The 17472-nt window shown below is 44.9% G+C and overlaps 1 protein-coding gene across 1 annotated transcript in view; it reads left to right on the forward strand.

Moving 5' to 3' along the window:
- The first annotated feature begins 6674 nt into the window (after nucleotides 1-6674).
- Nucleotides 6675-17472, forward strand: part of MPZL1 (myelin protein zero like 1) — a 63284-nt gene continuing 52486 nt past the window's right edge. The window contains exon 1 of the mRNA XM_036076759.2: nucleotides 6675-6898. Coding sequence (XP_035932652.1) covers nucleotides 6808-6898 — 91 coding nt within the window. The 5' untranslated portion in view covers nucleotides 6675-6807. The remainder of the gene's footprint in view (nucleotides 6899-17472) is intronic.

Raw genomic sequence — 17472 nt, forward strand, 5'->3', positions numbered from 1 at the left:
GGCGTAGCTTCGGTGTTCCTGCCATGCTAAAGGAAGGTGAACTACTTAGTCCGGCGCCCCCAAGCGGTTATTTATGTATTGTGTTTATATCCTTCACTTGTTTGTGTGCTTTATGTAGGTTTTCTATTTTCTCTTTTTTACTTTTTATCTTTAAGAATCTGATACAGAAGAAAACAGCAGTCTCATTACCATTGTAATATACTTACCTCTCATTTCAAAAGACATAATTCCGTTTATATTCGGCTAATAAATTGCAGGGTATCTGTGGCAAAGTCCCTGTGGCAGGAAGATTCCAGACTCTCTTCTTTACTGAGTTCTGGACGTTGCGCTTTCCAATAATAGTAAAATTGTCGCTTTCTTTCTCTACTTTTTATCCTAGTGCTCAAGACGCCAGCCAGCCTTGTGAATTCCCATCTCTGTGTTTTTACTCAAAGTGTTCTCTTCAGCTGGAAAATCTTTTTCCTCTTGGATAAATCCCAAACTCTAACTTTCCCAGAGAAAGATCCTTTAACATATTAAAATCAACTGTATGTGATATATAATTGGCGTGCAGTCTTGTCTCCTCTAATCATAATTTACTGGAGGACAATACTGAAATCTGTGTAACTGGCAACCAAATGTATAATTCATTATGATTGGTGTCCAATTGTCCCAATACCTTTACCGCATGGTTTGTTTACTGTATTTTAAATTCTTAAATACTTAGTATTTAAGCTTATGCTAACAAAGCTGGTGCTCAATAAATGACTGCAATTAGTTTCAAGTTCCTCAACAAAACAAATCTTGGTACTTGGACAGCTAGTAAGTGTGAACTGTCAACAAATAACAACAACAAATAGAAGGGTGGCTATCCGAAATAGAACCTAGTCACTTATTTTGTTTCATATCAGTTTATTCATTCGCCTGGTTGCTCATTCATTCAACAAACATTAGAAGCCCTATGTACCAGACACTGAATTGTCAACTTTCTTCCTAGGGTTTGACACTAGCAAATTATAGTTCTGGATCTCTAACATTCCCCACCCTTCTTTGTTTTGTTTGAAACTGTCCTAACAAGAGTCTTGAGTTCTTCTTAGCGCTCAAGGCAAGGAGAATAAGAATACCCTTTAAAATGTTAATTGGTTCTAGGTGCCAGCTCACTTCATTCATCAAAACCTAACTGGAAAAAATGTGCCCTAGACACTTGAGAAGTTTATATTTCTCATGAGAACGAGGAAACTAAAAAATATAACTTGTAAGGTAAAATACTGTAACCACTTCAGATTTCTGAAAACCTGAGCTTCTACAGTTACTAAGAGGTCTCTATGCTCTCCTTTCCCACTTGAATTTACTATAGTTATTATCATTTTCAGGGTTTGTTTTTTTTTTTTTCTTACTCCTACTTCTCTCTAGTGATTGGAAAATAGTTTGTCTATTACTCTTCAGGCTCCATTAGAGTATCTCATTTGCCTCTCACAAAGGTGCAGGAAAACTGACAGTAACAAAACTCAGGATATCAGTTGCCTAACTCACAGGGAGAAACATCTCTATCCTGGTAAAGGAATGCCTGTGACCCCCTCCAGGGCACATCCTTCCCTTGTAGTACACAGATTGTTACAGTGTACAAGCGGACAGAGGATCTTGAGGAACATTTTATCCCAGTCACAGCAAATGAAAAAGCCTGGTGACATCTACTTTTACTGACAACACCTCTCTAAGGACCCCCATTATTCTTGTTCCCCCAATTTGGTGCCCAGAAACACCGGAGACACTAGAACTCTAATTTTCAAATTTTCAATATTTGCTAGCAAAAAATGCAACCCTTCTCCTGAATTAAGCCATTCTGTCAACAGAAATATTAATGAAATTGATTTCGCTTCAGGCAAATCTTTTTTACGATGGCCTGGGATTCATTTTTTACTCTGATATTTATTCATTAATAGTCAAATTCTCACTACCCACAGATCACAGTGTTCCAATTCCTGTGGCAACAGATCTTAAAAAAGACAAGCAAGGAAGGAATGCCCATGAGAATACAGGAGGCGGGGAGGATCCCACCACAATCACAAAGATCTGTTTGAAATTTTGGTGCCTGTCACCATCTTCCTACTTTGTCCCGTTAATTCCAGCTCTAGAAAATTCTGCCCTTATATATTTGCCAGCAGTAGATGCTCCTGAGCGCCCCTTATCTTATCTCTATTAAGTGAAGCCAAGGCAAACCCCTCCTCACTACTGCATTTATTGTGCGCTGCGTGAAAAAGGAAGTCTGTGAGGCCAATGGGCCTGTCTCAATAACTATTATCAGAAGGCCTCTGCACATGATTTTTTTCTTATTATTGATTCTGTGGGGAAAATTCTCCCCAAGGAGCCCCTTCTTTTCAGAGGCAGCCGTCCATTGAAAGGACCTTTCTGACCTGATTGGAAGTCTTCAGTTGATTCTGATTGTATTGTCTGAATTGCACGCGCTGGAAAAGGGGAGTTTCCAGGAGGAAGAAAGGGGTACGTGAAGAGAAGGAGGTTTGCGAGTGAGGACCTCGGACTAACAATAACGACTGGAATCCAAGGGGGTTTTTGGCTTGTTTGTTTTCCCATTTACTCTCTACAGCAGGGTCAGAAACTACAACTTTGCACGATGTTTTTTGGGGGTTTTTTTGTAACTTCTCTAGATTAATTTAATAAACATTCATTCATCTCTTCACCCAGCAAAAATGTATTGAGCATCTGCTGTGTGCAAGGTGTTGAGTATATTCGTGAACAAAACAGAAACAGTCCCTGCTGGGGTGGAGCAGACATTCTAGTGAGAGAAGACAAACCATAAATACAATGAAGAAAGAAATTGTATAGGGAGGGTTTGTGATTTGAACAGGATGGTAAGGATGGGCCTCTTTGAGAAGATAACATGCGAGCAAAAGCTGGAAGAGGAAGGTGTGAGCCATGCACATATCTGGAAGAACCAACTGGGTAGAGGGGGCGGCCAGTGCAAACACCGGGAGACGTGGGTGTACCTGAAATGTTCCAGAAACAGCAAATAGGACAGTGCAGCTAAGTGTGAGGTTAACAGGAGACGAGCATTACTCTGCACCAGGCTCTGTCTTAGGCCCTGGGGAAAAAAGTCCCTTGTGTCCCTCAAGGGGACCATTTTATACGGGAGACAGACAAGTGAGTGGATAATAGCAAGCAAGTGCTGATATGATAATAGTAACCTGTATCAAGAACTTACCACCTAATACATTACTCTCAACTGTCTTCGAAAAGACCTTGAGACGTGAGTCCCATTTTAGGTTTTATTTTTTTTTAAAGATTTTATTTATTTATTTGAGACAGAGAGAGAGAGAGAGAGAGAGAGAGAGAGCACATGAGATGGGGGAGGGTCAGAGGGAGAAGCAGGCTCCCTGCCGAGCAGGGAGCCCGATGCGGGACTCGATCCAGGGACTCCAGGATCATGACCTGAGCCGAAGGCAGTCGCTTAACCAACTGAGCCACCCAGGCGCCCCCATTTTAGGTTATAAAATCATTAGAAATCTGAATGAGTACACAGCTGTACCGGGTGACAGTGATCAAGTCTACACAGGGCAGTGCAGGGAGATATTAGAGACTGCAGGAAACCTTTTTAGAGGAATTCACCCTCAAGTTATGTTCTGAAAGATGGGAAGATAAACTGTTGACCGTCAAGGGGCAGAGGGAGGCCTAAGGCCCGAGGAAGCCATGGGAATGCAGCCCTGCAGGCTCGAGAGCGCCTGCGCTGGAACTGAAGGCAGGTTTGGGTTGCATGGCTGGAGTGTGGGGTGAAGGGCCCCAGGCAGGTGCTCACAAAAGCAGTCTGCAGGGATGTGATGCCAGTCAAAGGGTTTGGACGTCATGCTAAGGGCAATAAGGAGCCAATGAAAGGCTCTAAAAAGGGAGTAAATGGGAAATTCATTCTGTCCATTCTCTGGTGGTTGTGGAAGTTGTGGAAATATCCATGGAAATCCAGCCCCCTGCGAAACACCTCAGAGTCCAAGTGTTCTTGTTTGTTCTCTCTGGACGGGTCTTCCTCCCTGCAGGGGTGCACACAGGCTTTGGGGGAGAGGAGAAGATCCCAAGCAAAGCAGGGAGAGAAGCTGGCCGGGGATTTGAAGCTAAGGAAGAAAGGGGGGCTGGTGTACTCAGTCTGGGAGTCGCCACATCTGCTGTCACCCAGGAGTCCCTAGGGAGGCCTGATAGCAACTAGTGCTCAGATAGACCAAGCCCTCTGACCCTTCCAAGGGAAGTCATTTTTCCTTTACATCCCATATTTGAAGGGAAGGACGTTCTATTGACTTGAGACTGATGGTCCAATGTTTCTTGTGGAACACCTTGCTGCCACAGCGGCTCAAGTTCCAAGAAGCCCTTCTGCAGTTCCCCTGACGTCTGTCAGCATCTTAAGCTATGTCCAAGGCCCAGCTTGTTAGCCCTCCTCGAAGACCAGGTTCTCTTCCTTGGCTTTTCGTTTCGGTCGACTGGTAGCATTATTCTCCACTCAGGCTAGAAACTGGAGGTCATATCTGTCTTTCTGGATTCTTTTTTTCTCTCTCTCTTTTTAAAAGATTTTATTTATTTATTTGAGAGAGAAAGAGAGCGTGCACATGCATGAGTATGAGGCGGGGGGAGGGGGGGAGAGGGAGAAGCAGACTCCCTGTAGAGCTCCATCCCAGGACCCTGGGATCATGACCTGAGCCCAAGGCAGACACTTAACCAAGTGAGCCACCCAGGCGCCCTGGATTCTTTTCTCGCTCACCTTGTCTGCTGTGGTCAACCTTTTAAAACACAGACCTGAATTTGTCATTCCCCTTTTACCTCTCCCTAGTGGCCACAGGATGGACAACCCAAGGTTCTTCAAAAGACCACCAGCATTCTCCTTCCCTAACTCCTCTGAAGTTCCAAACCACAGAAGATTTACCCACTATTTCTTGCACCTGGTACTGCTTTCCCGTTTCTGAGTTTGCTTTCCTATACCTTCTCAGTGAACCTTTACTCATCCTCTAAAGTCCGCCTGGGTGGCTCAGTCATCAAGCATGTCCTTTTGTCTCAGAGTCCTGGGATCGAGCCCCGCATTGAGCTTCCTGCTCAGTGGGAAGCCTGCTTCTCCCTCTCCCACTCCCCCTGCTTGTGTTTCCTCTCTCGCTGTCTCTCTCTCTGTCAAATAAATAAATTAAATCTTTAAAAAAAAATAAAGTCCACCTCAAGTGCTACATCCTTTCTGCATCTTTCCCATACACCTCTTGGCCAGTGGTTCCCAGAAGAGGAAGGTGTGTGTTGAGGTATATCACAGTCAGAGATGCCTGTAACATTACATGTGTCCTTGAGAAACAATGTGTCTGTTGGCCTTGGGTTTCTCCTTCTCTTCAAGCATTTAAAAAAATTTAGTACCTGTAATGTCTACGCTGGAGGCCTATGTGCTTCTTGAGAGTAAAGTCTAGGTGTTCTACATCTACAGCACATAGTAGTTACTCACTTAACGCATTTGTATTCAATCCAACCTATGACATTCCAGACACACTTCATAAGGATCTTGCAGAGAAAAATAGGGCAAAGTGGTTGTCATGCTTTTTTAGTTTTCTCTCACTACTGCTAATTATTATGAGTTTCCTTACAAGGCTAGTAGGCTAAAACAGCAAAAATATCAGTTTGTCTAAATTGACTTTAGACAAAAACCCTGAAATGAGAGGTTACATTTGGTTTTCTCACCATACTCTTCCCCTCCTCTTGTGCTAATGGTCCACATTTTGTTCCTTCCTTCACTCTACTGGCCGCCCACCTAGATTCTTCCTTTTCTTCATTCACTCTCGTCTTGTCATGCTCCTGTCCCTCCTTCTGGTGTGCCCTTTGTAGGGTATTCTCATAAGGACCCTTCCAAACACTTTTCAGCATTTATTGGGCAACCGGTGAGCAGCAGACACTGTTCTGGGCCAAGGGAACCAAGCTGAGCAGTCAACCAAGGCACTTCAGGCTCAGGAACTTCCCCATTCCAATTTTTATTGACAAATCAAGGGACATTTTGTCTGCAAAAGCAAAACAAACTAAAAGCACATTCATTTGTGTTCCAAGTAGCAGGAAAGAGTTCCCAGTTTCCAGCCTTTCTTAAGCCTAAAGAAGGCCTCCTAAGAGGAGATTCGGGCAAAATGGAGACTTCTTTTTTAACCGAGCTGATTTCTCAAATTGCAACACATAAATCACCCAGTCGAGGCGAAGGACAGGCCTTGCAAAAGGCAAGGCGGGAGATGTGTTCCAAGCGGCCGACTGAATCATCCCATCGTCCCCTCTTTTTTTTTTCCTTTGTAAATAGAGTGCTTTTTCCTGTAGGTGAGGCCCAGAAAAACCTAGAAGGGCTGACCCCGAGGCGAGCACAGACCCGGCACGGACCCGCGGCCAGGAGAGACTGTGAAGAGATCTGCGGGACTGGACCTCCGAGAGACAGAGGAGACGGCGGCAGGCGGTCGGCAGGCGGGACACACACGGACACCCAGGCGGGCGGAGGGCCGGGCGGCGGGAGCCCAGCACCTCCGGAGACCCCGGCCTCCAACGCGGGGAGAAGGAGCCTGGGTGGGACCGGGGGGCGGGCCCTCCGGACGAGAGGGGTTGATGGACGGTCGGTGTCCTCCAATGGCGTCCTCCCGAGGACGCGGGGCAGGCCAATGAGCAGACCACGGGGGCCGGCGCGGGGCGGGGGTTGCGGCTGGGGCCGGCAGCGGGGAGCGCGGCGTGGAGGTGCCAGCGGGCGCGGGCGGCGTCGAGGCCAGAGTTCCTGCGGCTAGCCGAGCGGAGCGCAGTGGGGACGGGGGCCCGGGGCGCGGCGGCGTGGGGAGAACGATGGCAGCGCCCGCGGGAGCCGCGGCAGTGCCAGCAGCCCCAGCCCGCAGGCGCTGGCTGTGGTCGGTGCTGGCGGCGGCGCTCGGGCTGTGTGAGTGATGCCGGAGCCGGGGCGGCGGGGGCCGGGGGCCGGGGGCCGGGGCGGCGGGCGCCGAGGTGGGGAGGGGGCGCGGCCTGCGCGCTCCGGAGCCGCGGGAGCCGCGCGGGTGGGGAGCGCCGAGCCTTCCTTCTTCCCGGTCCCTGCGTGTGCGGGAGGAGGGGCGAGCTCCCCACCTTGCTCCCTCCTGGGGGGGCCGCGGGGGCCGAGGGCCGGCGGGCGGCTGCTTCGCGCTGGCGCGGGGTCGCCCGCCTTCCCCGCGTGTGACCCGGGGTCGCCCCGGCACTCCCGCCTGGGATTCCGGTTCGGGGAACCCGGGGTTCTGGCGTTCTCCACCTTTAGGAGGTGGCGGAAGGTTGCAGGCTTTTCTTTGTTGGTTTATTTCCTTGTTTTAGACGAATGTCTTGTTTTACCTTGTGAGTTCCATTTCGAATGCCCTCCAATCCGTTTTTTAAGCCTCCGTGATAAAGGAGCCCTGGAGTCTCCTGGGTCTCTTCTCCAGTCTGCCGAGCACCCACCGCGGGGACATTTACATTACTTCTGGGTTAGGAGGCAAAGACTGGGAATACCACTGAAATGACCTGGCTTAAAGGAATTTGGTCAAATCCGTAATAACGCCAGGCAGAGTCACCACAGTTTGACAAGACACAGGACATTAAAAAGCTCATTTTCCCTTTTTTCTTCTTCTTCTTTTTTTTTAATGACCTTTTTTTCTTGCCAAATTTCATGGGTCAACTTAAGGTAAACCTCAGGCTCGATTTATTGCACTGGATGAGTTGTTTTATGGACATCTGAAGTAGTGTCGGTCATAGGACTTTTTTGTGGTGTTGTTCAAAGCAAAGGACTTGTTGCTGCCTCAGAACGTGGTTAAGTAATGGTTCTAAAGAAGGCCAACTCCTAAGAAACCACGTCGACTTTTTCGTTTCTTTTGTTTCACAAAATGTCAGTTGCATCACAGTGTCTGAATACAAGTTTACTCAGTAATTTCTTTCGTGGAAAAGTCCTTCATGTGATCTTTGGAACCAGGAAAGCTATCATTTAACCAATGATTCCAAGGGTGGTAACGTATAAAGGTCAAAGTCTCCTCATCCTCTGGAGGTTGACAGGTTCTGTGTAAATGTCTCCTTTGAGGAAAAAAAAGGTTAAAAGTGTGGGGGGTGGGTTTTGTTGGTGATGGTGACAATATTTGTGTTTTAAGTAAACAGGTAGGAAATAGCCTAAAAATGAGGTTGATCAGAAATCTTGTGTGCTTCAGACAGAATAATTACACAGGAGAGGTCAGACATTGCCACTGAGGACAAAGCGGGGAGGGCGATCTTAATTAGACTCAAGGTACTAAAAGCAGAACTGAAAAACTAAGTATTAATGGATATTAATATGAAAAGATCATCAGAATAATAGCTGCATACACCTTGGATGTGCCCAGCTCTTCAGTAAGGAAAGATGAATGTTGGTATGTGAAAATCAGCCACTAACGTTACTGCTTAATTTTGGAAAACCATCGAATGTTTCTCCTTGCCAAGTCGTCTTTTCCTGGTCATGGATGGTGTCCATGGATAGCAGTCCAGTTTTATAGAAAACCTTCCTGAATTTGATCCAGATACAGTTATTCAGCAAACATTTATTAAGCACCTTGTAAGAATTAAGCACCAAAAATACCCTAAGAAGGACAGTCCCTGCCCTCCCATAATTTACAGGGAGAAGCACAGTGCAATAAGTAATATGAGAAGTTCTCTTTGACAGTGGGGTGCCCTGAGAGCACTAAGGAGGGCCGTCATCTTAGACTGGAGTCCAGGCCACTGGAGGAATAGATGCGTTGGTAGGTTGGTGTGGGAGGTAGGAGTGTATGGTGGGAGAGAGATGGGGGGCACTTGAGGCAGGAGAGCCAGGCAGAGGCATTAACTCACAAAGGACCTCATTTGCCATTTGTAAGGCTGGATTTTTATCCTGTGGGAAGCTGGTGAAGGATTTCTTTCTCTCTGGAGACGTGAAGAATGGGTTGGAGCGATGTGAGATTGAAGAAACCAGAGGGCTATTGTAATAATCCAGAGGAAGATGAAGAGCTGAATTAAAGCAGTGAGATATGAAGAGAGGACACTTGTGAGCTAGTTAGAAAGTAAATTTGATAGGGCTTGCAAATTGATTTGCTGTGGACTTGAAAGGGGAGTGAAAGATGATTCTAAGGTTTGGGGTTTGGGAAGCTGGGCCCATTTTTGGCAAGTGGGGCTTTGCACAGATGAATGTGGGGTTGAGGGAACAGTGATGATGAAGTTACTTTTGGGTATGTTGAGTTTCTGATGCAGATGAGACATCCTAATAGAAGTGGGCAGAGGACAGTTGGATAGATGGTTCTGGAGATGAGAAAGTTCTGGTTGGAGATACAGATTTGGAAGGCATCATGTAGATAGTAGTTAAAGTTATGGATTGGATGAGGTCACCAACAGAGAGTGTGTTGAAGGAAATAGCAGAGGGCCAGGGACAGAGCCCTCGGGTATATGGAACCTGAGAAGGATGTCTGATGAGTAAGTGAAGAACTGGAAGAATGAGGTGTCTTAGAAGCCAAGAGGGAATGAAGTTTTAAGTAAGAGGGTGTGGTTAACAATGTCAGAAGAGGAGATTAAATATGATGAGGATTCATCGGATTTGGCGATTGTCATGTCTTTGGTCCGCCATCAGGAGGAATGAGCACACAGTATATGAAGAATAAATCTCAGTAATTTGCACCACCCACTTCAGTAAATGGTACCACCATTCATCTAATTGCTCAACCCAGGTCTAGGATCCACCCTCGATTCCTCCCTGTCCTTCATCAAGCCCCACATCCAACCTCATCTGCCATCTGCAAAATGTGTTTGGAATTCACCAGGTTTCTGTCAGCAGTCCACTCTTAGCATTTTAGTCAAAATCACTCAGCTGGTCTCCCCGTTCCTCCATCCTGCCTCTTTTTAATCCATTCTTCACCCAAATGCAAGAATGATTTTTATGAAAATGTATTCAGATCATCTTGCTTTCTTCTTTAAAAGTCTTAATGGCTTCCCCTTATACTCTGAATGACATAGCGACTTCTCCCCATGGCCTGCAGTGCTCTGTGTGATCTAGTTTCTGCCTCTCTGACCTCAGCTTGTGCCATACGCACCCTTGCTCACTATATTCAAGCCACACTGCCATCTTTAGCTCTTTGACATTCATTCCCACCTCAGGTCCTTTGCACTTGCTGTTCCTGCTGCCTCTTCCTGCCCTTTCCCCAGATCTGCCCAGAGTTGTCTCCTTTTCATCAGTGAGGGTATAGATGTCACTTTTTCAGAGGCCTTTATCCAACCACCCTATCCAGAGGAGTTCCCCGTTATCATTTCCTGGTCCTCTGTTTATTTCTTTGTTGTAATTTCTGACTACTTGGTTTTTCTTTTTTTCTCTCTGAGAATCCAGGACAGAGATAGTGTTTGTCTTGTTTATAGAAATATTCCTAGCGCTGGGGCGCCTGGGTGGCTCAGGTTAAGCTTCTGCCTTCGGCTCAGGTCACTATCCCAGGGTCCTGGGATGGAGTCCCGCATCGGGCTCCCTGCTCAGCAGGGAGCCTGCTTCTCCCTCTGCCTGTCACTCCCCCTGCTTGTGCTCTCTCTCTCTCTCTCTCTGACAAATAAATAGATAAAATCTTAAAAAAAAAAAAAAAACTTATTAAAGAAATATTCCTAGTGCTTAGCACAGTGGATATGATAGACAGTAATGTTTATTTAAGGGCAATAAGGCATAGGTATGTCTCGAGAACAGTTTGTTAGTAGTTTGTAATAAACAGGATTTAGCTTGGCATATGGTGGGTGCCCAATACATGTCCCTTGAAAAAAGGAATATTTTTTCCAAGTGTGATTTTATGTATTATCTGGTTATTTTCACTCTTTAAGTACCATTTCATATTTCTTTAGAAATGTATGCAGTGAATTAACATTCTTCCACTACTTTAAACACTGTCGTTTTGGAATTTCTGGTTATTATATATTTAAATTATTTTATCATGTTTGTTGTAGCCCTAAAGTGTTTTATCAGTAGGACTTTCATTTGATGCTTGTTGACAAAATTCAGACTTGAGATACTAACTCTTCAGTCAAAAGGCCACAAATTTCACTACTATTCCCTCAGCCTTTTACTTATTTACTAGTTAGGATAATAAAACAAAACTTAGTCCGGGGACGCCTGGGTGGCTCAGTTGTTAAGCATCTGCCTTCGGCTCAGGTCATGATCCCAGGGGAGCCGGCTTCTCCCTCTCCTGCTGTCCCTCTCCCCGCCCGTTCTCTCTCTCTCTCTCTCTCTCTAATAAATAAATAAAATCTAAAAAAAAAGAACAAAACTTAGTCCTTAAAAAAAAAATTCTACCACTTGTTTTTACCCTAACTCTAGGATAGTCACTAGGCTCAGAGACTGCCAAAAGAAGAAATAAAAACAAATCTTAAGTGAAAGAGAGGTATATGTGAAAAGTACATGAAATAAAAATTTGTGTTTTTACAAAGCAAAGGCACTAAATGAACACCTACTGGGTGCGCGGTGCTATTTTTAGTTCCTGGGGATACGGCAGGGAGACTGGATCCTACACAGGGTGCCCATACTGAAAATGAATAATAAAGGACAGATTAAATTCCTGACAGTCACCACTTTTAAGAAAATAATTCACCTATTAAAGAAAATATGATTCACCTGTTATGAAAATTTGCGGAATTAAAAAAACTATAGAACACTTATTTGTATTACAAAGTAGATCTTTTTTAAACGTACAAAGGATACGTTGTGGGATTTCATTAATGGCTGATCTTTCCTACTGAGCTTTTAAAATGTGCTTTGATTGGGAAAAACTTGATATATGCAGTTTTTCAAAAATATTGTTGCATGCCCTCCATCTAGAAAATGCTGACCTACCTGTTAAATATTTCTCACATTCCTTTCTCTTCCCACTGAGGCTGATTTATGTGATTCCGTGGTCACATTTTTCCTGGATGATTAGAATCTTCTGCAGGGCCCCAAGGGTGTTTTTATTTAAGTTGTATCTTTTATCTGAGAATTTGAATTCTCTGTGTAAGACATGCATCTCACGTGTACCTAAACCTTGCAAAGATTTTAATCTTGTTCTCTACGAACACTGGCATCGTTTGAAATGAGACAATAAAGGATTTGCTCTGACAGAATTTATTCTAGATTAGTTTGGTCTTTAGGCTCCATCAAAGGGAATTTAATTATTAGAAAAACTAGAACTATCTCCTGAGGTCTCAAGTATCATGGCTCCAGGTCTTGGTCCCTACGGCTGATGAGATACGAAGCTTTCATGTATCTTGAGTGATTTTCCCCTTTCTTCCTTTTCCACTCATTTTGCCAAGTGCTTGATATTAGCAATGCCCTAGAGTCCAGACCACAGTCCTTGGGATTTTGACTGCCATAAGAGGGCAGAGGGCAGTTGGCTTTGGGACCATTCATAGTGCCTAAGTTGAGAAATTTAATTGTCTCTTGGGACCTTTATATCTTTGCCCTTAAACCTCTTTATTCAGTATCTTTTTTTTTTTTTTAAAGATTTTATTTATTCATTTATTTGACAGAGAGAGAGACAGCGAGAGCAGGAACACAAGCAGGGGGAGTGGGAGAGGGAGAAGCAAGCTCCCTGCCGAGCATGAAGCCCAACGCGGGGCTCGATCCCACCACCCCGGGATCATGACCCGAGCGAAGGCAGACGCCCAACGACTGAGCCACCCAGGCGCCCCTATTCAGTATCTTTTTGAATGCATGTGGCTGCTGTAATTTTTAGTCACTTAAAAATTTCCATTGGTCCCATTAAGTCTTTATCAAGAAAAGAAGGATGCTTTCATTAATAAATTCTCCTTCAGTAACTTTATTTATCTTATCTTTCAAACTCAGACTCTTTAGAAATTGTGAACTTTGTAATACCTCTGATTGACCGTCTGGGCACATAGTTGGAATACACTTGGCCCTTGAACAACACTGGGGTTAGGAGTGCTGACCCCCACACAGTCGAAAATTCAAGTATAGCTTTTGACTCCTGAAAACTGCTAAGAGGTTACTGTTGACTGGAAGCCTTACCAAGAACATAAACAGTAGATTAACACATATTTTGTATGTCATATGTATTATATACAGTATTCTTACAATAAAGTAAGCTAGAGAAAAGAAAATGTTAAGAAAATCATAAGGAAAATACATTTACAGTACTGTACTGTATTAAAAAAAAAATCCATGTGTAAGTGGACCTATGCAGTTCAAACTGGTACTGTTCAAGACTCCACTGTAGTTGTCTAGCAACTGTGATACACTGTACCCAGTTATTAGGTTTAGCTAATTGAATTTAGAAATGTACTGTGTCTTTGTTGAGCCTGAGTTATTTATTATTGTAGTAATTGCTGCATAGATTGAAATCCATGACTTGAGCTTTGTTAGTATCATGCTGTAACCAACTGAACAAACTTTGATGAATTTGCAATGAACATTGTTTATACTAGGACCCTGATACTCTACTGTGGAATCTGGGAAATTTATTATGTGCAATTTAAAAACATTAAAAAAATGCTTTTATCAAAATTAAGAAATGTATTCTTTTCTCTTCAGACATTAAGGAACACAGTGTGGAGTTATGTCACTTTAATATAATCTTGTGCTTTTTCCAGATAGCACCTAAAAAAGGTGCTATGTTGTAGACTAAGCTTCAGTGAGAACTTTATATGACCCTGTACCAGACGGTGTCTTATAGTTACTCTCCAGTCATATCCAGGTTATATTTGCTATATATCCTTCTTCAAAGGGTGTTGCTCAGAAACACCAGTAAAGGACTCCGTTTCCTAAGAGAAAAATGTATTAAAATGGAAATATTTGAGATCTCCTAAATGGCTAAGAATGGCAGAGAGAGTGAGTGAGTAGTTAGGGAGAAATTTTGAATTAATTCATTGTTATTATATCTGTCTATATAGATACAAATGCAGATCCTATGTGTGTCTTCTGTCAAGTATAGTTCCTGTTTCTTAGCCCTTAGAAATTTGGCTGTACAACTGGTTTCATGTTATTCTTTTGCTCTGCCCTCATTGACTAAGTGCTTACTATATGCTAAGCCTCTACTGAGCAACTTGCATGCATTATCTCATCGACAATTCTGTGTGATAATTACTCTTCTTCTGAATTTTATAGATGAGGAAACTAAGAATCCGGTAGGTTGTGTCACTTGTCCAAGGTCCCAGAAAGCTAATATATGATAGAGTTGGGACTCAAAGCATATATTTGCAGCCTCTCTGCTGTATTATAGAATTTCTCCTTCAAAGTCTAACCATTTTTTTAGGAGGCTTTTGGCATATCTGAAATGTTTACAGAGTGTCTTTACTCTGTCCCAGGGTATCCAGTTTCCTTCTCTTCGTGGTAATGTTTGTACAAGAATCGTGATGGCTGGATTACTGCTGACTCTGCTTGGAGGGACAGAGCTGATATGTGGAAAGCATCCTTACTAACAGCAGAATCTGAGCCACCCAGTGCTCAGACTACTCCGCAGGGATTTGTAATGGTGTGGTTTTTGTAGGTTCTTCTCACTCTTATACTGATTCTTCTGGCTAGGACACAGCGTGGATCCATTTAATGAAGTGTCTGACACCACGTCAGAAAGGTCCCTTGCCCCTCATCAGGAGGCACTACGTATGGACCAAGCCACTGAGCCTTACCTTCCTGCTTGGGTTGAGTTCTTCCCTGGAGGCTGTGCAAATCCGTCTACAGTTAAGACTTCTGGCAGGCTTGCCCCGCAAGATGTGCAAACAGGCTCTGGGTCTTCGCACCAGAGGCGCTGACTGGCGCCTTTGCCCAGCCCCTCCACCCCAGTGACAGAGGTTCCAACGTAGTTCTGCTGCCTTGCTGAAGAACCTCAGTGAGGCTTGCTGAATTTTACACACTAGAGAAATTAGAGAATGTATTTTTTTTTATTTTTTATTTTTATTTATTTATTTATTTATTTTAAATTTTATTTTATTTGAGAGAGAGAGAGAGTGAAAGAGAGCACAAGAGGGGGTAGGGTCAGAGGGAGAAGCAGACTCCCCACCGAGCAGGGAGCCTGATGCGGGACTCGATCCCGGGAGTCCAGGATCATGACCCGAGCCGAAGGCAGCCGCCCAACAAACTGAGCCACCCAGGCGCCCCTTGTATTTTTTTTTAAAGATTTTTACTTATTTACTTGACAGACAGAGAGAGAGAGAGCAGGAGTGCGCACAAGCAGGGGGAGCAGCAGAGGGAGGGGGAGAAGCAGACTCCCCGCTGAGCAGGGAGCCCGATGCAGGACTAGATCCCAGGACCCCAGGATCACGACCTGAGCCAAAGGCAGACGCTTAACCGACTGAGCCACCCAGGAGCCCCTAGAGAATGTATTGATAGTAAGCAGAGGTGATTCCGACTATAATCAGGCTCCAGTATGTGGGGTTAAGAACAGAACATGCCGAGGGGCAGTTTCTCGTTCTCATTTCAGATTGTAGGTCCACAATCTCTTATCAGCAATTTCAAACCCCCAGATCTCTGAAAATGGAAACTTTTTCCCTACGTTTGATACAAACTCTTGTGGCTGCAAGATTTGACCTGTACTAATGAGAGACTATTTTTAGCCTTGATCCCACTTGGTATGACTAATCATGTGTTTCACTACAGAAATACTAATGCGTTTTATTATGGGATGCTGCCTTGGACCCCGCTGAGGCTAGTAGATGATATAGAGTGTACGCATTAAGTTCATTTTTTTAAATCTGAAAAATTTTACGTCTGAAACACATCTGGCCCCAAGGGTTTTCTGTTAGAGCTCGTGGGCCTGTGCAGTATTGCATCTCTGACATTTTCTTCTACTCTTGTAAATACTAAGAACTACAAAACACATTTTTAGTTCTTTAAATGTTTTGGTACATCAGGGTGATGGTTGCCACTGAAATGCCTTCATTCAAATTCCTTTCTTCATTTATGCTAGTTTGGGCCTGGCCTCCCCATTATTGAGGGGTTCTGGGTCTGTAAACAAGCTCAAGTCTGGAAGTTGATTGACGGGATGTAACTTTCTGTGTTTATGACTCTATTTATTTGTAAGGTTTTATTTACTTATTTGTCAGAGAGAGAGAGCACAAGCAGGGGGAGCGCCAGGCAAAGGGAGAGGAAGAAGCAGACTTCCGCTGAGCAGGGAGCCCCAGGTGGGGCTCGATCCAAGGACCCCGGGACCATGAGTGGAGCCGAAGGCAGATGCTCAACTGACTGAGCCACCCAGGTGCCCCATGACTCAACTTAGACTTTGGTTCATTTGACCTAGAACTTTTCTGCCTATAAAGATCAAGTAGGAATTTAGTAGGCTGCCCATCTGTATCTCTTCTAGGAATACCATGATCGTCCAGCTAATGCTGCATGCAGGTCTCTGTGAGTCAGACTGTTCTGGTGGCTGCTCATTCGCGGTCTGTTATGGTTGCCATACCCCCCGCTGGCTATTGAGTGCCACCACTTGGCCCCTGCTCCCCCAGGATGCAGTCACTTCCGTTGTATTTAGGAAGCATTGCCTCCCACTGAAGGTCTGGCCTCCAGAGCAGAGCGATCACAGAACTCTTCAAAGATGCTGGGTCTCCTCTCACAAATTTATTTCTCACAGTCATGGTGAAAGGTGTGTCTTCTGGACCCTCCAAGGGTGCGTGAGTAGGTCTTAAATGACAAATCCACTCTAACATTCCAATCTCCCTAAGCCTTTGAATCCCTTCCTCTATATTAAATCAAGACGGGTCTGGTGCTTCAAGGTCATTTACTGTGGGCCCCTTATATGGTCCACATTTCAGCCACGGAACTGAAACAAACTATTAGAGCTCTAACTCTCCCGAGTTGCAACATGAAATGCAGAATTATCTGTTTAGTGGGCCCGTATCTGTAAATTTGGTCGGATCCAACTTTGTTTCTTTTACTGTTACCCACACACATTCCCTGGATTTCTGTCTGTATAAATTAGAAAAATCAAGTAGTGATTTGGAATGTAGTGGGTCTCCTTGTGGGTCGTCCTCTGTACCTATAGGGGCCTTCTGTGATTTACGTCCAGTTACGAATCTTGAAGCAAAGAGGAGTGGTGGGGTGGGTCCTGAGGAGAATCAGCCGTGTTTTTCAGGGCAGCTGCCTCAGGGGAGAGCTTTCCCGGTCCCTCGGGCAAAGCACTCAGTCTCCTCAGACAGGGGTGGAGCAGTTGTTTCTACTGGCAGAGAAGACTCATCAGTACTTAGGGTTCGATGTCTCCAGCTTCATCAGGGTCCCCAGTGTTCAGGGTCTGTTCCTTCCCAATCAGTGCCCTCACTGTAATAGTAGACATCCCCTGAGGTTGGGAACTCAATGTGCTTTGTAATTCAGCCACTCTCAGGATGAGATTCTGGCTTTGGTTTCAGCAGTTTCAGCTCTGTGGCTAAAGGAGACAGGGGGGTGGGGGGGGGTGGGGGGGGTGGGGGGGTGGGGATGGGCTGGGTGGCTCAGTCGTTAAGCGTCTGCCTTCGGCTCAGGTCATGACCCCGGGGTCCTGGGATCGAGCCCCACATCGGGCTCCCTGCTCGGCGGGA

This window comes from Halichoerus grypus, chromosome 7 (genome assembly GCF_964656455.1).
Source record: "Halichoerus grypus chromosome 7, mHalGry1.hap1.1, whole genome shotgun sequence".
Classification (NCBI taxonomy): domain Eukaryota; kingdom Metazoa; phylum Chordata; class Mammalia; order Carnivora; family Phocidae; genus Halichoerus; species Halichoerus grypus.